The following is a 25,593-nucleotide window of genomic DNA, read 5'->3' on the forward strand; positions in this document are numbered from 1 at the left end:
AAATTGTTTGGAATATGTGACTTACACTACACTAAAAGTTAAACAAAATAGTCTAGTAAGCAACTGATTTTAGAAACAAAATAATGGCCCTTTATAAGAATTGCATTACTGCTGTGCTTTCTAGAGTAGCAGCAGCAGTCTGGTCGTAAAATGTCTGAAAGGCTACTTTTCTGAATGGATAAAATGCACAGATTACACCAATGAATGGCTCACATGGAAAGCTGTTGTCAGTAGAGCTGCAATTTGAGATGGAATGTGGCTAACTCCTTTGAAACTTCCTGCAGGCACACTTCCCCTACCCCCCTCAGCCACAGGTGAGCATGCTCAGAAAGGCAAACTTGAAAAGTAAACAAAGGCTGGATCAAAACAAAAAATCCCTGGGATTGTCCCTTTAAAAGTAGAGTTATACTAATGGAAAAAAGTCCGGGCGACCGGACCTTTTTCCATTAGTATAACTCGATTTACAATGTGCACGCTGGCCAATCAGCGTGCACGTTTTGGGGGGGTCATGGTATAATACTTATTCTCTTCATGAAAATGCAATGCACTTAATACATTACCTCTTATTTAACATATCAGTAGGCATGTTCCAATGTCTAAGATAATTAAAATGTCCATTTCATATTTTACTTATTCACAATATTATCCTGCTACTATCAAATAGTCATCATTCTGGGGAAAAGACTGTATCATAATATAACATTCATTTAAAACTGCTAAGACCTAAAGAAATGTTTATAAGAGGCAATTATTCATGGAAGAACTTCTAAAATGATTTAGAAAATGGTCTTCCTAATCACTTTAACATGATCCATCAAAGTTCTCAAACATCAGGGCAATATTCCTGCATAAAGGCTGACAGAAAGTAAGTATGTACAGGCAATACAGATTCTTCACAGAGACAAATCTTATTCCTCTCAACCTAATCCTTTCAGTAAATGCTGGAAGAAACTGCTATGGTTTTACATCTCTTTTGAAACATGATAAAATGTCATGGTTTCACAGCTCCTTTCATAGCTGCTAAATGCAATACTTCAAAGATAAAAAAACAGCAGTTGCAGTTTTAGCATTGCCTATCAATGTGTGTATAAAAACATTTTCTGCTTTTTGTTTTACTTCAGCCTCACTACAAAGTGCAATACAAAATGTCACAATTCGCCTAGGTCACAACCAATGTCGCAGTTCCAGTGAAAATAGTACAGTTTAAAAGCAAAATGTATTACTGACAACATTGTTACATGCTAGCAAATGTGATATGTCTAATAAAATGAAACAAAATGTCACAGTTTCAGAGCATAGAGGGAAATACTAGTTATTTTAAAACATTGTTTCGCACTTAGCCATCGCTATGAAGGGCAATACTAAATGTCACAGCTTAATTTGGATCCCTCCAACACAAGTCTTAGTTCCATTCAGTGAAGTATAGCACAAGTACAGTGCTATATTGCTATCTAATCTGATAAAATGACATTATATGGCAGCTCTGTAATGCCAAATGCTGTCTTCTGAGATTAGTTTAAGCACACACACAATCACAGACATAAGCAGTGACTGACACAGACATGCAAGCACAGAAAACTCATGCGTGCGAACACATGCATGCACACAGACACAGAGATCTGAAATAATTTATGTATATTCACTGATAATTTTCTAGTCATTTCTAAAAGTCCAGCATGTAAAATATTTCAATATAAATAAACAAAAGATGGGTTACTTTTTTCTAACGGTACCAACAAATAAAACAAAAACGTAAAAAAGTGCTATAAAAATCCTCAAAAAACAAAAAAAAAAAACAAAGGTCATTTTACAAGATCAAAACTGTCCTCCAGGGTGAACATTGAGAATAACACAGAGCTGTAGATCTATAGTGCTGCTACACAATCTAGCACTCCGCAACAATAAATTGGGGAGCAAAAAACGTCCAGTCTCTGATGGGGCACTTCTTAATTCCTCGACCCTATGTCCTCATGCTCTACATAAGAGCAGCAAAAAAAAAAACAAAAAACATTTTTCAAGTCTGGCACTCCTCCCTTCTTTTCTAGGGATGAGCATCAGGTCCTACATCCTCATGCAAAAGGGTCCCTTCTCCAATCTGCTGCTCCTTCTTTCTCTCCCAAGGAAGACAACTAGTCTCAATGGCATCATGATCTACATCCCACCCACTCGTTTATCTGAGGAGCAAAAATATTGCAACAGATCTGTTGCTCACACACGCCAACACTTTGTACCTAGGGCAGCTGCACCCTTCACCGCACTCTAACTATGATTCTGAAACAAAGAGACGTTCCAGTGGTGGGAAGGCCTTATGCCTGGAGCATCATGCCCCACAATACCTCTGTGTGGTCCACTATTTCCCTATAATACCCAACATTGTTGGCTATTACTACTTACATAACTACCATTATATTACAATTAAAAATTCAACCAGACATAATACATATATAAACAATACACTCTAATATGCATGCATGTTGTTGCCCTCAAAGCAGTACAAGCATATTAAGAATGACCTAGTAAAATATCAGTAACTTGTACTCCTTTACATCTATAACAATTAGTAAAGTGTGCTGTGCAAACTGTGACATCAGCACCGTGTTTTAATCAGAGTATACTCACCAGAGGTGGAAAGGAGAGAATGTCTGGGTTTCTTCATTCCCAGTGCCTCCTTCAAATACTCAGGAGTATTACTAGAGCTTCCAGCATTTGAATGTCCAGAATCATATTCCGATTTCAAACTCTGAGTGAAACCTGTGGAAATTTAAAAAAGGCATAAAGACAAACTGAACAATGGAATTTCTATCCTATATTGCAGGCTGGATCATGATTCACATGTTATTTCAATGTTTTCTCCTGTACTCCTTTACAAGGGCTTCCACAGTATCAAACATTTCAAAATAAACAAAGACTAGCACACATTTACAATATTCATATTGTTTTTTTTTTTTTTTTTCACCAGCCAAGCATATGATCACTATTGCTGTACTTTCCACTGAGTAGAAAATAGGAATAACCATGTGCAATAGATGTCCAAACTATTCTGGAATGATAAAGCAAGTCAGTTTACAAAACACCTAAGCAGCTATTTCTCAGTATTCTCCTTAGGAAGCAAGCAAGTGACCTCTCAAAATGCAGAACTTCAGTTACTACCAGTACATAATTTTGTGATTGTACATGAATTTCAGTTTGTTGTAAGAAAGCACACTGGCCACTTAAAGTACAGTTTTGTACCTACCATAAATGTAGATGTTCGAGGATTCCATTGCTGCAGTCCTGACTATTGGGTATAGTCCGCGTCCAGTCGGCCCGAATACCAGAGTATAAGGCTGACGTCGGTCAGGGCGCATTAGACTGACGTCAGTACGTCAGGGTACTAATGCGCATGACCGACGTCATATCCTCAGTCTTTTCTTGCCCCAGATGTCAGAAGACCCTAAAAAGACAAGTCCCAAAATACCTGCACCAAAAAAAAATGTACAATATATACAACAATATATACAGAAATATATGCATGTAAACTCACCTACACAACCACCCCTAAACACAGAGGGGAAGGAGGGAGGGTAAATTGGACTGCAGCAATGGAATCCTCGAACATCTACATTTATGGTAGGTACAAAACTGTACTATGTTCTTCGTTTTCCATTGCTGCAGTCCTGACTATTGGGTAGAATCCCAAAGCAGAGGTAAGGGAGGCTGGCAAATCATAAAGAAGTAGGAGCTGACAACATGCCTTGTAAAACAGCTGTGGCAAAACCAGCCCTAGACTTAGAGTAGATAGGAAGGTGATAATGCTTAGAGAAAGTATGCACTGAACTCCAAGTAGCTGCTTCCAAAATATCCTTAGTTGCCACGCCCCTTAGAAATGCTGTTGAAGTGGCAGTAGCCCTAGTGGAATGAGGCCTAATCCCAGCTGGAATCTCCTTGCCATGATGGGAATAACAAAATGCAATGCAAAAGCCAATCCACCTAGAAATAGTTTGTTTTGACACAGGCTTGCCCTGTGAACCCAAAGCAAAAGAAACAAACAACTGCTGAGACTGCCTAAAATCCTTAGTCCTGCTTAAATAATAACGCAATTGCCTGTGTACATCTAAAGTGTGCAAAATCTTTTCCCCTTTATTTTGAGGGTCTGCATAAAACGTAGGCAAATGAATAGTTTGGTTTAAAGCCACACTAGAAACCACCTTAGGCATAAAGGAAGGATTAGTACGTAATGATACCCTATCCTTATGGAAAATCAAAAAGGGCTCTACTGCCATAAGGGCCTGCAACTCAGACACCCTTCTTGCAGAAGTAATAGCCAACAGAAAAGCAGTCTTCCATGACAAGTATTTCAATTCAGCAGTAGCTGCAGGCTCAAAAGGTTGTAGAGTAAGTTTTTCCAACACAAAATTGAGGTCCCAAGCAGGAGTAGGAGCTCTACGTGGGGGTCTTATATTCTTTGCCCCTCTAAGAAACTGCTTGAACAGAGGATGCGAAAACAAAGGTGGGTCACAATCATAGTGAGCTGAAATTGCTGCAGCATGAATCTTAATGGAAGAGAAGGACAAACCTTTGTCCAATAACTCAGTAAGATATTGAAGAGCCACACTCAAATTAGGCTCAGAAATCTCCAAATTCTTTGCTGTACTCCAAAATAAAAATCTCTTCCATTTTTCTGCGTACACTCTCCTTGTACTAGGTCTTCTAGCTTCCATAATCACATTTAAAACTTGTTGAGGAAGTTGAGACCTGCTGTGTTTCAACACAGAATATGCCAGGCTGTTAGATGAAGAGAATGAAGCTTGACATTGAGCAGATGACCGTCCTTCTGAGATAACAGATGAGGAATCAGAGGTAAAGGCCATGGAGGCTTCTTTACCAGACTCCGTAGTAGTGGGTACCAGTGTTGCCGAGGCCAATCTGGAGCTATCAAAATCATCCTTGGCCTGTCTTGTCTGACCTTTAATAGTACCTTTGGAAGAAGAGGCAGAGGTGGAAAGGCATACACATGAAGGTTTTTCCAACTGAAAGACAGAGCATCCACTTTCCAAGCTGTGTGATGAAACCCCTTTGTGCAATACTTTGGCAGCTGGTGGTTTAGTGGAGAAGCGAACAGATCTATGTCTGGAGTTCCCCATGACACTGTCAGTTTCTGAAATACATGAAGATCCAGTTTCCACTCGTGGGGATCCATGATTTGTCTGCTTAACACATCTGCTAAGGAGTTCTGTGCTCCTGGCAGAAACCTTGCCTGAAGAGTTAGTTGCAAGCTTAGCGCAGTCTCCCATAAAATCATTGCTTGCCTGCATAGAGGATAAGAATGTGTTCCCCCTTGCTTGTTGATGTACCACATGACAGTTGTGTTGTCTGTTAGAATCAACACCTGCCCTGGAAGAAGTAACTCCTTGAAAGCCATTAATGCAAACTGGACTGCTAACATCTCCTTCATGTTGATATGTAGATGCTGTAGTCTGGCAGGCCACTTGTCTTGTATCCACTTTCCATTTAGATGAGCTCCCCAAGCAATGTCCGAGGCATCTGTCGTTAAGATCTGACTTGCCTCTGGCCGGGTCACAGAGAGTCCCTTGTTTAGGTGACATTCCTGAGCCCACCACAAGAACTCTTTTGGAGGCCAGGTATTATTTGAATGACAGTCTCCAAATCCTGGCAGTGCTGTGTCCATACATTTTGAGATACCATTGTAGCTTCCTCATATGCAGTTTGGCATTGGGAAGCACCAGAATACAAGATGCCATGAACCCTAATGCTTGAAGGACTGTCCTTGCAGTCAGCACGGACTGATGAGATAGTTGATGGAAGTAAAGTGACAGACTCTTTTGTTTGTCCGGGGTTAAAAGGCCATCTGGGCTGCTGTATTCAGTCTCACACCCAGAAAGCACATGTCTTGAGAGGGTACTAGACTGGACTTTATTTCGTTCACAGAATACCCTAGGCATCTTAGCACTGCTATAACATATTCCAGATGCTGTAGAAGGTCTTCCTTTTCTTGAGCCAGAATCAGGCAGTCGTCCAAGTAAGGATAGATTTGAATTCCTTGAAGCCTGAAGTAAGCTATCACTGGAGCCAGAACCTTTGTGAATACTCTGGCAGTAGATAAGCCAAAGGGCAATGCAGAGAACTGATAATGAGAATTTCCAGCTCGAAACCGCAGATACTTCCTGCAACTTAGCCTTATAGGCACATGAAGGTAAGCTTCCTTGAGATCTAAAGTTACCATCCAGTGATCTTTGCCCAGCAGAGGTAAAAGCTGTTGTAACGTCAACATCTTGAACTTGGGAATGTCCAAAAACGTGTTGAGGAGAGATAAATCCAAAATTGGTCTCCACGTGCTCCCCTTCTTTGGTACAAGGAACAGGCGAGAATAAAATCCTAGGCCCCTTTCTGATACAGGGACTGGCTGAATGGCCCCTATCTGAAGTAACTGAGAAACTTGCTTGTGAGCCTCTTTTCTTTGTGGAGGAGGAACGTCTGGCATGCCTTTGAAAGGGGCATTGTATGGAAATAAAATCTGTAACCGTGGTGAATGATATCCAACACCCATTTGTCTTGAGTAATTAAATCCCAATTTTCTTTGAAAAGAGACAGTCTTCCTCCCAAAGGAGCTGCCAGACGGGAATCTGCTGGCAGCTGAAAAGACAGGTCATTGGGTCTGTTTACGAAAGGACTGACCCCTGCCCTCACCAGAAGTCTGAGCAGGTGAACTCCTGTTCTAGGCCTAAAAGAACCTTGAGCCCTGCCCCTACCACGTCTAGACCTACCCCTAGACTGGGAATCATAAGCAGGATATGTCCACCCCTTAGCAGGCCAATTTCTACTAAACTTTGGTGGCTGCACCTGCAAAAATCTTTAACAGTTTGCATAGACTTAGCTTTGTCCTCCATTTTCTTTAAAACTGCTTCCACAGGCGATCCAAACAACACATCAGACTGTAAAGGAGCATCCAAAATCCTTGTCTTAACATGCTCAGCTAAATTCTGATCCTTCAACCAGGCATGCCTGCGAAGAACAGAACTGGTAGCAGCCACCCTCGAGGAGGCCTGTACAGCATCAAAACCACATTGCAAAGAATGCTTACCCACTTGTTCAGACACATGAACCAAATCCAGCAACTCTTTACACTCAATACCTTCCGCCAAAGCATCCACCTTAGATTTCAATTGTGAAAGGAGATAATTCTGATATTTTAGCATGTGAAACTGACAATTCAATGCTCTCATGGCTAGAGTGGAAGAAGTATACACTTTCTTTCCCCACCTATCCAAAGCCCTTGCCTCTTTATCAGTGGGAACAGGATTTTTAACCACAGAAGCCTTAACACCTTTAGGCCCTTGAGAAATAGTTTCTGGGTCCGCCCTAGGACTCTTAAACAAATATTTATGAGCTTCGGGCACCCTATAATACCTATCAGGCTTAACAGGAGCAGGAGGCAAAGAGTCAGGGTTCAGGGAAGCCTCTGCAAAAACATCTTCCACCACATTCAACACAGGAGGAATAGCTAAAGGCCTATGCTGGGGTAAAACCAAGAATTCCCTAAGCCTTTTCCTGGAATCAGAGTAATCCTGGCCTTCCCATTTAAAGTGCTCCCTCATGGAATGCAGAGTCTCTGAAAATGAGAAATCCTCAGGCGGAGAAGCTGTAGGAGTGGAATCATCCACATCCGAATCAGAATAAGTAGGATACTCCTGCATATCTTCCACAGAAGATTCTGAAGCCTCTGAACACTGTTCAAAACTATCAAACTCCGGTTCCACCCTAGGCCTCTTATCAGGCGGGGCATAGAACCTCTAATCATAGTAATCAAATCTTCTGCCATTTTAAGCATATGTTTCTTAGGTACAGAACCCGAAATGCTAGGAGAAGCCCCCACTGAAGCTGAACTAGGCCTACCCCTCAAAGAAGTTTTGGCAACAGAAGGAGAGGCTCTAACAACCTTGGGAAGAGAGGGAAGAACAGTCACCTGAGAAGCCCCTCAGCCTGGCCTACCTCCTGAGAAGGCACATCCTGTAATAGTAAAGTTTCTGCCTGGGACTCCATGGAAACTCCTGGCAAAACCTCTGGCTCCACTGAGCCTTCTAAAGAACCGACGTCCGGGACTGGCGGTTCATCAACCCTAGGCTTCGCTGTTTTGTCCTTGCGCTTCTTGGAGGAAGCGGGCGTCGGAGCATCCGACGGCATTTTATAATTGCAACGCTTCCCAAACACTAACCTGGCACAGTCTAACCTCCTCTTAATAGTGCGTTTGTTAAACCTAGCACAAGAGCGGCAACCAACAACGTCGTGCTCAGGCCCTAAACAAGGTATACACAAGGTATGGTAATCCCTATGAGGTATCTGTTTCCCACAAGAAATACAGTTATTCACTTTTTCTGACATCCGGTAAAATACTGAGGCAAGAAAAAACCAAAATGTTCCCCAACGGGGTACTTAGCCAACTCTGTTTCGGTCTGAAACTCCGGTTTCGGAAATATTTCAGAACGCCAACCTGCACTCGCAAAACTGCTTCTGCATCGGACCATGCGGCAAAAAAGACTGAGGATATGACGTCGGTCATGCGCATTAGTACCCTGACGTACTGACGTCAGTCTAATGCGCCCTGACCGACGTCAGCCTTATACTCTGGTATTCGGGCCGACTGGACGCGGACTATACCCAATAGTCAGGACTGCAGCAATGGAAAACGAAGAACATCTGCATCATGCCAGTTTTCCTTCAAATTGAGAAAAAGTTTAATGAATTTTTTTTTTAATTCCCCACTTTGTCAGTCTGATGTTGGAGAATGTACTTCAGATGACTAGTTATTTTATAAAGGAATTGCACTGCTTGATGAATAGTAGAAGAATGTTATGGTTGGTCTACTACAGAAACCCAACTTCCTGCATTAACTCACCCCTTTCTTTTAAATGTTTAAAGTCCTCTGCTGAGGAAAGCCAAAAAAGGTATCTTTTTCTAAGGGAGAATTCAAAATCTGGGATTTGACATTCTCTTGGAAGCTCTGCAGCCTGACCCAGGAATGTCAACTCATTACAGATCCCATTGCAGCTGCCCAAGGCACAACATCCATTCATCATAGGAGTACTTGATTAAATGTTTTATGTTCTGTGATGGAGAAAACAGGTTTGACAGAGAAGTTTTAGAGTTAAAAGCAGGCAGGTTTGAAATAAGTTACTGCATGTCTGAAAATATAGAAGATACTTGGTAATATGGGTAATCTGCTGTGGTGCAGCGGTAGCGTTGTTGCCTCACATATAGAGGTTCTCCTGTTCGATTCTTGGCTGGAGTGCCTTCTGTGTGGAGTCTGCATGTCCTCCCTGTGGTTGAGTGGCCTCCGAAAGACATGTGTGAATGGGCGTGCCTTTGCTGAAGGTTGGGCATTGGGCTGGCAACTCGGCACCATAAATATCTACTGCCAATCATTAGCGGACCAGAGTTATTCTGTGGCGACCCCTAACCGGGAAAAGCCGAAAAGACAAACAATTTGGTAATATGGGTCTGGAAGTTGACTGTCCTGAAGGCAATGGTTGAAGAAGTGCATACTTTAACTCAAACTTTCAAATGTTCTACTGTCTTTTTCACTGGGTACAGGACTGGAATAAGCCACAGGCTTAGAAGTACCATCCTTGTCCACAGCAAGGCCAGCTAAAGAACTCATGAAAAGATATTTATGGGAATCAGGTACTTTGCATAGCCTATCAGACTTCTTAGGTCTAGGAGGCTGAGAACCTGAAAAAGCCTAATCTGAATTAAATGCATCTCCAAAGCCCCTAGTACTGGAGGTACTGCCATGGCGTTGGGGAATCCAAATTCAGGAGGTCATAGTACCTTTTCTGTGCCTTTGAAATCTCTCTACCCTCCCATTTAAAAAAATATTTCATGTCAGGAAATTAATTAACTTCAACAGATGATTGTAAGATATATTCTTCTCTGAGTCAGACTCATGTGTGACATAAGAAGAGAGATGAAAGGTGTAATATTGGTCTTCCTCCTCAGACTCGAAAAGCACTTCTTCAGGGATGTTGGAAACCCTTTCTTCTTAGAATGAGAAGCTATTGGGGTATTAAGTATCTCATGAAACAAAGGGACAATACCTGTGCATTATGAAAACACAATCACACATACTTTTCAAATGTTGCAACAGCCTAACATTTAAAAAAAAACAGCTACCAACACAGTGAAAGCTACTTACAAGCATAATAAGCAAATCTCTTCCATTACAAACCCTAAAAAATTCTGTAAAGCGATAAAACAAATAACAGAGTATTACAAACACCTCCACAACAACAGCTCTATAGATAGCAACATGAACAACAAATCCAAAATATATAAAAACCTTTATTTTAGGCAGTATTAGTGACATAACTAACTCCTTCAAAAACTTCAACACTCGACCAGACCCTTGTAATAGCTCCCAACCCATCCTTTACACACTTGCTAGTTATGCACCTATCTTTCAGTTCTCTGAGATTTCAGTTAAGGAAATTATTAAACTTCTTAAAAGCACAAAGCAAACCTCTGCTAAATGCTTCCAGCTTCACCCTACTTTTTTATGAAAGCAGCTGACAAAATTGCCAGCATCTTTGTTACATTTACAGTCTCTTCCTGACTAAAGGAATAGTTCGCCGATCGTTAAAGCCTCCAGTTATTATTCCACTCCCTAAAATATATTCCCTTAAAACTGTAAAGGATTACCAACCCATACCCACTCTTGTCAACTTGCAAATGTTTTTTAACACCTTTATTGAATTATCACTTAAGATATATGCAAACGTACATGTATATAAAAGAAAACAAACCATGTTAACATGTTCACAGTTACAAACATTCTACATCGCATGCATTCTTTTACAAAATTATCATCAATCCGTCATTACATTAATTGATAAATCCCTGTCTCTCCTTAAACCTCATTCCTCCTCTAAAACATCATTTTGCATGAATTGTTCCCACACTTTACATTGTTTCTGTGTAATTTGCTCTTACCCTTTTTAAATATCCCACTTCTAGTTATTTTATCTCTGTTCCAATATTCACTACTTCAAATACAATTGGTTTAGACTTTGATTTCTATTTTCTAGTAAGTGCTTTTTTGGTGACCACCAGAATTAAACTTAACAAGACCTTACAGATCATGCTTCACATCTCAATCAATCAATAAATAAATGTCCTTAGTTACACCCATTTGCTCACCCAATATTTCTGACAGAGTACTCTGCATGGAATTTTTGAAGTCTGCCAACTCATTACACTCACATAACACATGTTCTAAGTTACAGCTTTCTTACCTATCTCACCTCCAATATTTTCCATCACATGCCATGCCCTCTTTGGACTCTGCTTGAGATATAAAATTACCTATGCAAACACTTCCAAGCAAAAATCATAAATCTTCTACATTTTGTTGTATATTTGGTAGCCATACATATGTTCTCACATTGTTTCCAAGTGACTTCCTTATCCAGTCTCTCTTCTCAATCTTTTCTAACCTCTTCTGATTGATTCTTATAATCATGCAATATTTTATATATCCTATTAACTATCCCTTTTTTAAAACCAGCTTCTATTCTGGATTCATCTAAAAACTCTACAAGAGCGGGTCTTCTGTTTAGGATTCTCCTATCCATTTCTATTTGACTGCACTCTGATATCAATGCTTGGTAGGGAAAGCAGTCTCTAGCCTGCAGTCCAAATGTCTTCTTGGCCTCTTCCCATTCTGTTATCTTTCCCTTTCTACTTATTTTCTCAAATTACCTTGGTTCCTTGCCAGTTTTATCCAGTAAATCCAGCCCCTCTTGCCTATTCTCTGAACCTCTAATTGCAGTCATCCCTATTGGGAGAATCTTTTTTTTTTGTCCATTCATGTATTGTCTTAGTTCTTAGAATACTTTCTGCTACTTTTTGAACATAATATTCTGTACAGCTGTTGTATTCTCCTTGAGGATCTGCACTCCTGACAGGAAATTTTGCCTCCAATCCCTCATATCTCCTTCCTAATTAACCTTAACACTGTATCAAGGAATGCAAATGCTTCCATTGGCCAATTCCTAAAATCCCAGCTTACTCTGTTGAATGCATTCTCTGCATAAAGACTCAACAAAGATATTTTCTTCTGTTCTGCTTTCCTCACTGCTTTATAATGTCATCAAATGTTTACCTCCCCTCCACAAAAATCACATTAATCCATATCTATCAATTCTGGCAACACCTTTGCCATGCCTTTAGTTATTATAGACATATGCACTTTATAATCATGATTTAAAATTGAAATGGGCCTATCTGAAGCTCGGTCTGATGGGTCTTTACCGCCTTTAGGTATTACAGCCATCACAGCTTTATTACAGGGCATTGGTGCCTCCCCTCCTTTTAAAATACTGTTAAACAAAACCTTCAAGATTTTATCACTTTCTTCCCTTCTAGCTTCCACACTTCCACAGGAATACCATCTTTTCCTGGAGACTTTCTTTCAGATGTATTATAAACCATAATTTTTACCTCATCTCAACCTGTCTTTGTTGTTAATTGTTGAGCCTCAGCTACCCCTAACCTTGACATACCTAAGTCTTCCATAAATATTCCATTTGTGCTCTTTCTTGATTTCCACATTCCTCTGTTTTATGGAAATTTTCATAACATTTCTGAAATACCTCTAATACCACTACAAGATCTCTGGTTATTTTTCTTGTTATACACTCACTAAGTTTGGCAACAACCTTTTCTACTTTCTGTTGCCTATGTCATTGTGCTAAAAGTTTGTGTGCTCTTAAGTTATTATCAAAAAACAGCCGTTTAACAGAAATCTTTCTAAATGTATGCATATTACCCAGTACTCCCTTATTTTCTCTTTAGCACTCTATAATTACATCTCTTTTTGTTGTGTGAGATCCCCCTTATTCTGCAAGACTTTAACCATCGCCAGCCCCCCTAAATAATTTTGTTACTTATTAACCATATATCTTTTTTTTTCTTATTTCTACCCTGTTTTTAAGCTCTGCTTTCATTTTATCCCACTCATTAGCTATAACTTCTGAAGAAATGTCCATCTTCCCTTATAACTCTCAAATAATTTTCACTAGACATTCCTAAAATTCCTCTTTTTAAACAGGTAGGTGGGAAGTGTCAGTGCCTCATTTGTACTTTTTTACCCTACATGTTTATCCTAGTTGTTAGTGGTGCATGATCTGAATTAGTTATTGGATGTTTGTCAAAGCTTTCAATTAAATGCACATGTTCCAGGGAAATATAACTTTCATCTAGTCTGGTCCAGTTATTGTACCTTAAGGAATAATAGGTACATTTTCTCTGAGTTAATACTACTGAAATCATGTCTTTCATACCAAATATATTTATAAATGTTTACAGAAAACAATCTTCTTTTGTTATATTTCTCTACTAGGTCACCCAGATCTACACTCAGGGTTGCAAATCAATTTCCACTCTCCACCTATAAGCGATAGTCTCTTATCACAGCTGATTATTTTTCCCAAAATTTTCTTATGCTCCACAACAGCAGTTTTAGGCAGAATACAAATATAAGCCAGCATAATCCTCCTCCCTTGCCAATAGCACCTTACTACCATAAGTCTAACATTGCTATCATTGTTTTCCTTTTCTATCACTATTGGAGCTCCTCTAGGAATTAGCATAACTATACTCCTTTTCATTTGTCCCTGATAGTCTGCTGAATATCCATCCTGAATTCTTTTCTTTATCAAATTCACATGCTCAGTTCATTCCAAATTTGTCTTCTGTAGCATTGCTACTTGCACTCTGCATTTCTTTATATAATTCAATACTCTTTTCTTTTTTGTCTATAACTGTGAGGCAATTCACATTCCAAACTTATATGTTTAGTATGGCCATTATGATAAGAAGTTATGATTTGTAGACCTTTTCTCCCCAGACCTCTGCTGAAAAAGGGCATTTTCAGCTCAGATACCCCCGGTTAACAAATGTAAAATAAATAAATAAATAAATTTCCACCTATTACATATGACAGCTTTTTTTTAAATGTCAGTTTCCAGCTTTTGTGCTGCATGCACCCACTGATGTTTGGCAGGTTGATCCTTTATATAGTTGTTTGTCACCTCCATTTGAACCTATGTCATATTTTACAAGACTTTCAGTGCTAATGAAACCCCTCAAGCAAAAAAGTAAACACTCCCCAAGAACCTATTAACTTAAAACAAGCACAGAAAACTATGTACATCTTCAAATAATGAAGTTTAACCCTCCTGGTATGAATAACTGTCACAAATCGACAGCTGTACCCACAGACATTAACTCACCTTAAATTAAGGTTATACATGCTTAAGTCCATGCTACAGCCTGTGCTCCTAATTACACTAATTGCTGGCTGTTCTCGTCTAATCTTTACTCCCCTCCCAGATGAGAAAACAGCTTATATGCTTTCAGAAGGCATTAACTTTAAACTTTAAGAAAATGTGCACTGGCTATCTTTAAATCTAAATTACATATTGTTCTAGTCAATGTAGTAAAGTCTTTAGTTACCAGAAAAGCTACTATCCTGTATTCACTTCCAGCAATTTCAGACTTTATTTTTTACTGAGATACTTGTCCTTGCACCTTTTAATTTTATGTTTCTCTCAGTTAGCAATGTCCAGACCTCTCGTTTTATTGCCATTACCTTTAGTCAGCTTGTTTCCATGGAAACATAAGAACAGAACGTACTTCTCAACAAACACTTAACATTTATTTGGAAAGCTATTCATAACATTGTGGTATCTCATTAAAAAATACTTGGTTAACAAAAATGTTTTAATCAGATTAAGCCAAGGGCATTGTTATTATTAGGGTTCATACATGAACCTATGTAAAAGTAAAAGAAAACATTTCATCTCTGCATATATTATATTATACACTTGCAAAGGTTACTGAGAAAATCCTATACAAACTACTCCTAAAGCATTTAAATAGTTATAGCCTACTATCTGACAAAAATGGCTTCAACAGTGCCTTTATTACTAGTGCTGCATTACTGTCTGTAACTGATTCCATCCACAGTAACACCAATAATGGCTTAATAACAGCTGGGATATCTGTATGCATGATAAGTGCATTCAGAACAATAAATCACAGCCTACTTTTTCTAAGTTGGAAAATTCACTTTTGAACAGAATACTGCTACATCATCCCAAAGTTATCTGATGGAAAAAAGTTGCATCAAATAATACTCTCTCATCTATAGGTATCGCCAAAACTGGAGTTCTCAAGTTTCTGTTTTGGGTTCCCTACTATTCCTTTTATTTATTAATGACCTTACTGGACACCTAAGCAAATTAAATCTCACCTAATATGCAGATAATATCCTCTTGCTACAATCCATTAAATGCCCAAATACCCTAAAGACACAGCTGCAACAATTATTCTCTCAATTTTGCAAAAGGGCTGTAAACAATAAACTTTTAATTAACCATAAGAAAACTGATGTAATGCTCTTTGCATCTCCATACAAAGTAAAACAACTTAACTGCATTACTATCACTGATAAGCAAGACAATATTATTCTACTTGTACCAAAATACAAACATTTAGGACTTATCCTAGACACCACACTCTCTTACATTGTCCACAAAGACAACATTACTAACATGGTTCTCTCACAATTAAAAAACTGTTATAAAATCTCACACTGGCTCACATCAAAAACTCAAAAACATCCTTCTTTCTAAACTGGAATACAGTGTATCACTTCTTACCTTCCATTCCACCTGCTACAATACCCAGAAACTACAGATGGCAGAGAGCAAAACACGCAGGGTTGCCCTACTAGCATGTCTTCTAGCTCAAGAATGCAACCTTCATCAAAGACTAAACTGGTCCCCTGTAACATAAATAGTAACATATCTCCTTGGTGCTCTGCTTTACAAAATACTAATGGAAGGCTACTGCTCATCAGTGAAAGGAAAACTACCTATTAGGGAACATGTTTACTCTTAAACTCTCAAGACTATAATATACCACTTAACAACTCCCCCTTTCAAAACTGCTGCTGGAGAGTGTGCTTTCTCCAGAATAGGTCATGCATTATGGAACAAAATTCCATCTGAAATAATGGGCTAAATTCTCTTACGTAGCTGACAAACTCCATATATGAACACCTACATAATGAGGTCAGTTTAAACTACTACAGAGATAATAGCTAGTTAAAACTCTACTAATGCACAGCTGTTTAAACCTTCTCTTAGCCATCCTCCTAAATAAATGCATCTAATTAAATGTGCATAAGCTGTCAACAATCCTAATTCCTAATGTTTTTCTTTACTTAATGTGTTACAACAGTATATATTCTGTGTTATCACACCACATTTGTTTTATGTAATCACACTTCAATATTTGTATATGACATGTTTACTCACATTGTGGGTGAAAAGGGTATCTGACCAGACCACCTTACTGATTCACAAATGGTAAATAAATAAATAGACAGACAGATAGAGAGACAGATAGATAGAAGATTGGAGGGATTGGAAAGCCCTAAAGAAACCCTTGGCAAAACTGCACTAGTCTTCTTATGTCCCCTTCAAACTGGTTGGAGTCAAGGGGGGGGGGGATGTTGATTTTTCAGACTTTTCCCGTATCTCAAGTCAAATAGTCTTGAATGAGTCAAATATCTGGACCTCCATGCGAGAGCCTGTTACCTCTTCTCTTCTTTTATCAAAACCCGAGGTATACCTTGCTCTTCTTCAGTCAAAAGTAAGAAACATTCTACTTTCTCGGCTGAGAACTGATGTCCAGTTTGGCTGAATGAGTTGAATTCCTGACCCTTAGCAACATCCCAGGGGGCATCATCAGAGGGTTCGGGAGGATCAGACTGACGTTTCAAGGGCTGTCAGACCACCACAATGAGTATATGCTAGTACCACACCAAGACAAAGAGGAGGGCATCTGCATCTTTTTTGAACCCTCTTTAGAAATTTTTCCTATTATTCTTTGACAGAAAGACGGAATCTGACAAAGATGTATCAGTAGCCATAGATGTCCCAGCCAAGACATTTAGTTGCATCAGCCAACTATGAATAGTTTACTGGGTACAAAATGACCAGATGTCATAAGACAATACATTGTGACTTTCACTGAGGCAGAAAATGCAGGCTGTGTGCGAGTCCTTGTACTTGATCTGCTTTCCACACACTCGTTCCCCTTTCTAATAGGCAAAAGATTTAATACAAGTAGACTTTTTAGTGAGAAAGTCCCTGATAGGTTTCTTATCTGCACACAAAGCCTTCTTGCAAACCAACCACCAATAGTAAAGACGCTAGCTGAGATTTCTGAATGAAAGCTTCAATACCAAAAAAAGTTTGAATTTTGGTGCCTGTACATTCTCTTTGTAGAATCAGACACTCATGCTTCAACAGACATGCAAAACATAAGGAATGCACCAAAAAGCTCTACTATGCTGGACAGATATCTGATATCCTTTACAGGATGCATCCCATATAATGATGAACATTGGGAAGGAATGCCATTTTCTATGAGAAAATAATGCAAGAGTAGAATCAATCCTGAATGCACATGGAGTCTAGGGTTGTGTAACTTAGAATGCTATTTCTTCTCCTGATATAAGTATATTTCTATGCTTAGTTACATCAGCTGTGAAGAAACAGAATTAGTAAATTGGTATGGGCAACGATGTGATGAGAAAGTATTAAGATATACTGTCAGCAGAACCTTACAGAAATATGTACTATTCTTTTAAAGTGAAAATAAATAATGAGAAGTTATGTACCTACCATAACGTTCCATGTTAGTTTTCTTCTCGCCTTCTTTCTTGCTGGATGGGTTCGGAGCCGACCTTCAGCTCCGACTCGGCCTAAAATAAAGCTCGAGAGCTATTTATACTGGCTCGAGGCTACCCTATATCCCACAATGCTAGGCACTAACTACCCAGATCTCGTTTGATAGCTGAAACCATAGCAGTTTTGCTCTCCAACAAAAGGAGGAGAGGAAACCTCAATCGAAAGTCACCTAGACCTATAGCTACCAGAAGGAATAGCCTAGGGGTCAAACAGAGGCAAGAAGAAGATCCCCAAGGATCTTTAGGTCTGTCCAGGCTAGGGGGATGGGGGGTGGGATGCAAGAAAGAAGGCGAGAAGAAGACAACTAACATGGAACGTTATGGTAGGTACATAACTTCTCAATGTTAAGTTGTCAATCTCGTCTTCATTCTTGCTGGATGGCACCGTGTCCCTAGCACCTTCACCCTGGGTGGCTCATCGGAACAGACTCTTGAGAATGGTGGAACCAAAATTAGCCCGGCTTCTGGAGGCCATGTCTAATTTGTAATGAGAGATAAAGGTATGAGGAGAGGCCCAAGTGGCTGCCGCACAAATGGAATCTATTGGTAATCTAGCCTGAAAAGCTATTGAGGTGGCTAATGCTCTGGTTGAGTGAGCCCTGGGCCTTGACGGTAGCTTTTGGCGTCTGGGCTGATAGATGAAAGTGATCACAGATGCCAGCCATCTAGAAAGGGTTACTTTGGAAATTGGAAAGCCTTTCTTGCCTGCTGCATAAGAAAGGAAGAGCTGGTCATATTTCCTAGCTTGCTTGGTTCTATCCAAATAGTAACGGAGTTGACGATGAACGTCCAGAAAATGCAGTTTTTGCTCCGCTCTGTTGGAGTAGTTGGGGAAGAAAACTGGAAGATCGATAGTCTGGTTTAGGTTCACTTCAGAAGAAACCTTGGGTAAAAAGGATGGCTTAGTCCTGAGGGACACTCTGTCTTTATGGAAAACTAGATAAGGTGGACGAATGTAAAGGGCCTGAAGTTCTGATACTCTTCTCGCAGATGCTATGGCAACCAGAAAGAGAGTTTTCCAAGATAGCAATTTCAGGGAGCAGGAAGCCGCAGGTTCAAAGAGGGGAAGAATCAAAGAGGTTAGAACCAAATTTAAGTCCCACTGCAGTGGGGGCTTAAGCAAAAAGATACCTTTGAGAAAGGGTTTACAAAGCTTATGGGACATGATACTGGAGTCCGAAAAGCCTGCATGAAAGTTCGAAATAGCCGCTAACTGTACTCTGATGGTGGAGGAAGAAGACCCTGAGTGAAACAATTCGGCTAGGAAGTCTAGGACTGATTGGATAGGGGCAGTAAAAAGATCTATATTTCTAGCTCCTGCCCAGAAGGAAAAACGCTTCCACTTGCTGGCGTAAATCCTCCTGGTGGATGACTTCAGAGAAGCTATAAGTATGTCACGCACAGAATGGGAAATAAGGGGAAGCCTGGCTAGGGTTGGAATTGGAGCAACCAAGCTGCGAGGTTGAGAGATTGGAGGGAGTGGTGCAGCTGTCCCGACTGATGGGTCAAGAGATCTGACACCGGGTCCAGATGCCAGGGCTGCCCCAAGAAGTAACGATGCAGGAACGGAAACCATATCTGACGAGGCCAGTAAGGAGCAATGAGGATCATGGTGGCTCTCACGGTGGTAGCTTTCTGAATCGAGTGATTAATGGAAAGGGGGGAAAGGCATACAGAAGTCCCCGGGGCCAATCGTGGACTAGAGCGTCTCTGGGGGGGTGGCCGGGAAGAGAGTGAAGAAGTCGTGGCACTTGCTGTTTTGAGGTGTTGCAAAAAGGTCGCAGCAAGGTCGACCCCATCTCTGAAAAATTTCTTCCACTACTGTTTGTTTGAGAGACCACTCGTGTGGCATGAGAATGGCTCTGCTCAACCTGTCTGCTATGATGTTGGACTTCCCGGGGATGTGCGTTGCTATCAGAAACTGCTGAGAGGAAATCGCCCACTGCCAAAGTCTGAGAGCCTCTCGACACAAGGGATAGGACTTGGTTCCACCCTGCTTGTTGATGTACCACACTATGGACATATTGTCCGTCTGAACTGCAATAGTCCCGATGGGAAGAGAGTCCTGAAGGGCTTGCAATGCTAAAAGTACTGCTCTCATCTCCAAGACATTTATGTGCAGGTGGCACTCGAAAGGTTGCCATGTGCCCTGGACCATCCTGCCCTGAAAATGCCCCTCCACCCGATCAGGGAGGCATCCGTTGTCACCGTGGCGACCGGGGGAGAAGGAACAAATGGTCTGCCCTGAAGGACTTGAGGGGAGACCATCCACCAAGAAAGGTGTTTCTTGCAAGACAGGGTTATTAAAATGTTGTGTGATATTGGAAGTTGTTGAAAGGACCACTGGGAAAAAAGCATCCATTGAAGGATCCGCATATGAAAACGAGCTACGGGAAGTAGAGTAATGGCTGCCACCATGAGACCTAATACCTTCAGGACAAACCTGGCTTGGATTTTGTTGTTCTGAAGAAGGATGTGAAGATGCCTGCAAATATCTAGAACTCTTTGTTTGGTTAGTTTTGCCGGACTGTGTCCAAGGTGGCGCCTATGAAGGTAATAGACTGACAAGGCGACAAGGCAGACTTTTTGAAATTTATGGAGATACCTAGCCCTTTGCAAGTATGAATGGTGTAATCTCTGGAGAGGAGAAGTTGACGCCTGGTGGTGGCAGTGAGGAGCCAGTCATCTAGATATGGAAACACCTGGAATCCTTGACGCCTCAGATGAGCCGTAACCACTGCCATGCATTTGGTGAACACTCGGGGGGCTGTAGTGTGACCAAAGGGCAGGGCTCTGAACTGATAATGACTGGTTCCCAGCCAGAAGCGGAGAAACCTCCTGGAGCGCCTGTGCATCTTGATGTGGTAGTACGCATCCTGAAGGTCTACTGAGCACATCCAATCGTCCTGACCCAGAAAGGGTAGAATGAACTATAGCGTGACCATCTGGAACTTCGTTCTTCTTACAGACTTGTTTAGTCTGCTGAGATCCAATATGGGTCTCTAGTCCCCTGTCTTTTTTGGTACCAAAAAGAACTTGGAGTAGATTCTGGATCCTTGTTGGTCTGCTGGGACTGGATGGATGGCTCTTTTTGTTAGCAGTTTTGATATTTTTACTACTGCTTGTTCCCTTAGACTGGGTGGAACGTCTGGAAGGGGTCCTTTTGGCTGAGTTGGGGTGTGGATAAAGGGAATTTTGTAACCCTCGGATACGATCGACTGTACCCATTTGTCTTGGGTGAGTGAAAGCCAGGCTTCTGGGTACAGTGATAACCTTCCCCCGACTGCCTCCGAAGGTGGACAGTTGGGCAGCTTCTCAGGGATGCTGGAAGGGTTTGTCAATAAGAGACTCTCTGCTACCCTGATTTTGCGGACCTCCTCTGCCCCTAGGGCGGCGTCTGTTATTGTCCCCCCCTGCCTCCAGAGGGGAACTGACCTCTTGCATCAGGCGCGACCTCTTGTGGTTTATGGAACCACATCTTCTCACCCTTCTGACCCTTAGGGTATGGTCTAGACAGGGTGGAAAAACGGACTCCCACGGCAGAGAGAGTCTCGCCTTCTTGCTCGCATAGGGTCAAAGTATCCTTCACCTGAGGTCCAAACAAAGCTGAACCGTCAAAGGGGGAGTTAGTGAAGGATGCCTTATAGGGGTCTGCAAAGTTACAAAGCCGCATCCAGGCGTGACGCCTTAAGGCAACGCCTGTGCCTACAGCCCTACTCGCCCCATCGGCCGCATAGGAAATAAGCCACATGGAGGAGTTGACAATGGAATTCAGGGTTGCCAGCTGGGAATTTATTTTGTCTTGAGACCCCACAGCTGTTGGATCCTGTAAGACCTCACCCACTTCTTTGAGCATGTCTCTTTGAAGGCGGGTGAAGTGGCATAGATAATTCAGCGAACGCATGACAAAGGTCGCTGAAGAAAAAATCCACTTGCCGTACCTATCCATAGTCCTAGACTCCTTGTTAGGAGGATGGACAGGTACTGAAGGATCAGCCAGTTCCTTCTTAGTGGCTGCAGCCACCACCATGGCGTCAACCGGGACACCCTTGGGTAAAAACTGTTTGTCCGAAGGGGCTGTTATAAATTTGGAAGGCCTCCATGGGGTAGGTTCCATCGTATCAGGGGCCGTCCATGCCTTCCGCGCCACCACTTCCATGAAGGGGTCAAAGGGCGGAGACACCCAGGAGGTGGAAGGGCGAGAGCCTCTAGGTAAACCGACTTGTCCTCGGAAGGATTAAGTGTAGACCAGTTCCCCCTCTGCTTCAGGATTTCAAGGATGTCTGAAAAGGAGACATCCTCAGAGGGGGACTGTGGGGACCCTTCCGACTCATCCAAGTTGGTATCTGATGTAATGGACTCAGGGGAGTCCACATGCTACCTCTTACATTTCCTCTTTCGAGGGGGTTCCCCTGACAGATCAGGGGAAACCTTGGAAGAGGAGGATATTCCCAATGGGGAAAGCTGCGGCGTTGGATCTCTATGGTCAGGAATGAGAGGGTGGGTAGAGACCGCAGCAGGCACTACAGAGGGAGGAGCTGAGGGAGCCGAACATGGAGCAGGCACAGGGGCCAGTACTCCCCTCATGGCTTCGAAGGTGCCCCTTTCAGGGAGGGTAGAAGGTCCCCGCTCCGAAGAGATAAGGACCCCTCCCGGCACCAAGAGGGATGGTTCTGAAGCCGATGTCAGGGCTGAACTTACCAGCGCCAAAGCTCCGAGAGGGAGAACGGGGTCGGACAAGGGTCCGATGCCACTCGCCCCCTCGGAGCCGACGAGGAAGTCCATGCGCCCGGATCCCTCCAAGGATGGGACCATGGAAGAGACCGGAGCCGACGACGGAGCCGAAAGGTGAGGTATCGGCTCCGACGTGTTGATGGCCACGGCTCCGAACTCAGAGGAAGAGTCGTCGGAGGAGGAATCGAAGATGGGGTGGGGATAGCCACTGTCTGCTGAGAAGGGCTATGAAGCATTTGGGCTAGTGCCTGAGACTTGAGAAGTCTACTAACCACCCTCTCGAGGTTGTGATCCAAGAGCCTGGAAGACCTGGAGGAATGGGTTTGATGACTCCACTCCGAGAGTAAGGGAGACCTCAGAGCCGAGTGAACAGAGTCCAAGGATGGAGATCTGGACCTCTTATGGCTAGCAGATGGCGCCGACACCACTATCGGCGCCAACTGAGTCCTGGAATCATCGGCTCCAGTTCGAGCCGATGTAGAAGCCTGAATCTGAGGAACGTTGACTCCAGCCGGAGCCGATGATGAAGACTGTGTCTTGGAAACATCGGCTCCAGCCGGAGCCGATGTGACAGCAGTTTTAGTACCACCAGTCGAAGGCTCTGAGCTCGGAGCCGATGGCTTAGATGGCTTCGAAGGCTTCCCCGACGAAGACTTGGTCGGGGAACCTTCAGGCTTTAACAAGCCCCTCAAAATTAACTTGTTTCTGCGTTCCTGCAGGACTCTTGGGCTGAATGCATGACAGACCGAACAAGAGTCCTGCAGGTGCAGAGGGCCCAGGCAATAAACACAAGAAGTGTGACCATCTGTCACGACATTTTCTGACAGCACGAGTTACACTTCTTGAAGCCTGAGACCCTGGTGTCTTTTGACATCCTAAGTACAAAAATTACACACACACACACACACACACACACACACACACACACACACACACACACACACACACACACACACACACAGAGACACCCTTTTAAACAGTAAAGTCAGTCACACAAAAATTAAACTGACAAGATAAGCAGAATAGGCCCAAAGGCCTAACTTTATAACTAAAGGGATTTAAAAAGGGATTAAAAAGGGACCGAAAGGGGGATTAGCTATGAGGGAAGCTAAAGGGATGGTCGCTAACTAAAACGAAGAAAAAAACCTGAATAAAAGATAGACAATTTTTGAATTATAACTTCTAACCTGAAGAGCCGGTAATAAATGCACCTCGCAGCTGTAAGCGGCAAACAAGATCTGGGTAGTTAGCGTCTAGGATTGTGGGATATAGGGTAGCCTCGAGCCGGTATAAATAGCTCTCGAGCTTTAGTATAAGCTGAGTCGGAGCCGTAGGTCGGCTCCGAACCCATCCAGCAAGAATGAAGGCGAGATTGACAACTTAACATTAACTGTTTTCTTCATATTATGTGATTTGTGGGTTTATTTTTCTTGTTCTCCCATAATCGTGTTTTTAAATAAAGTGATTTCTTGCTGAAATTTGAGTTTTATGTTTTCTGTCAAGAGCATCTTTAAAAATAAAATGCAAAGTTCTTTTGTATTATTAATTTTTGTTATAATTATGCCCTCATCTTGTAAAGTGGAGTTTCTTATTCTAAAATGCATAGTTTTTAATTAAATTAATTCAGTGGATCTTTATTAAGTTTTAATAAACTGGTGTTTCTGTTTACTGTATGTTGTGCAACTGTTCAATTACTCCTTGAGTCAATGTCATCCAGCTCCGCCTTCTGATGATGCCTTAGTGGAAAGAAACAGTTTTGTACTGGGTTGGCTTATTTTCTGTAGTCTGCAGAAGAATTTATTGAAAAGTAACCAGAATGTAGTACAATCAGTTAATCAATCAAGCAATAAATCAATAAATAAACACAGCCATTAAAGGTACCAAAAGTAAGCTGGAACAGGATAAGATTCTTAGTAAGATGCATAGTGCTTGGCAGTGTAATAAAAATTTTAACCCAGGACTGCCTCCTGTACTACAAATAGAGAGAGGTAGCTTCTAAATTCATGGGCCCCCCTAAATTAACTATGGTATGAGTTCCAGTTTATTCCCACTAAGGGTAATAAAGAAGCTATGTACTCACCATAACTTTCCATCTGTGTTGTCCATTTTCATTCTTGCTCAACTGTTGGGTTTGGATCCAATCCTCAGATTTGATCCGGCCGTTACTAAAGTTCATGGTAACCAGATAATTATTTTGCTTCTCCCTTACCCATAATGCACCAACCCTTAACATACCTCAGATATTGTTTGCTGATTTTACTAGAAGTTGTATCTATTAAGATGCATAAGTAAAAAGATACATAAAATTGTATGTGTCCTGAAGAGGAAACTATATCAGGAGCTCAATCAAAAGGACACTGGTGCCATTATAATATCTTATTCAACTAGAAGATGTAGACATAAGGGATGAAGGTTAGAGGGCAGAAAGTTGAGTAAGAAGGAAAATGTACAATACAGATGGAACATTATGGGTGAGTACGATGTCAATTTTCATTCTATCTTCAACTGTTGTGACATATTCCTCAGCTACCTAAAATCGCAGGTGGACCCTAAGGAAGGATATTCCTGAGCACAGTTGAAACAAATGATTCTCTAACCCTCAAGGCCAGCTCTAATTTGTAATGAGTAATAAAGGTATAAGGACTCACCCAAGTTGCTGCTCACAAATGTCATCCATGGAAAATCTGGATAGAAATACTGAAGAAGTTGCCATGGATCTAGCTGAATGGACTCTTAAAGGTTTAGCTAAGGTAAGACACAATTTATCATAGCTAAAATAAACACAATTAGTTAGCCATCTGGCTAACATTACTTTTGCAACTGGTTTACCCAATTTCACATCTACAAAGGAAACAAAGTTGGTCTGCATTTCTGTTTTATTTGTCCTATGCAAGTAAAAATATAATTGTGCATGAACTTCCAATAAATGCAACATGTATTCAACTTTGTTTGCAAATTTAGGAAAAAAGTGATAGCAAATTAATAAATTCATTGATATTGGATTCTGACACTACCTTGGGAAGGAAAGAAACAATGGGCTGTAA

At 41.5% G+C, this 25,593-nt stretch overlaps 1 protein-coding gene across 1 annotated transcript in view; it reads right to left on the reverse strand.

Annotated features, from left to right (window-relative positions):
• The window catches only part of IQCE (IQ motif containing E), a 2,620,731-nt gene that overhangs the window by 2,150,473 nt on the left and 444,665 nt on the right, over positions 1-25,593 (reverse strand). The window contains exon 5 of the mRNA XM_044089561.1: positions 2,620-2,751. Coding sequence (XP_043945496.1) covers positions 2,620-2,751 — 132 coding nt within the window. The remainder of the gene's footprint in view (positions 1-2,619; positions 2,752-25,593) is intronic.

This window comes from Protopterus annectens, chromosome 12.part0 (assembly GCF_019279795.1).
Source record: "Protopterus annectens isolate FY-2018-M chromosome 12.part0, PAN1.0, whole genome shotgun sequence".
Lineage (NCBI taxonomy): Eukaryota > Metazoa > Chordata > Ceratodontiformes > Protopteridae > Protopterus > Protopterus annectens.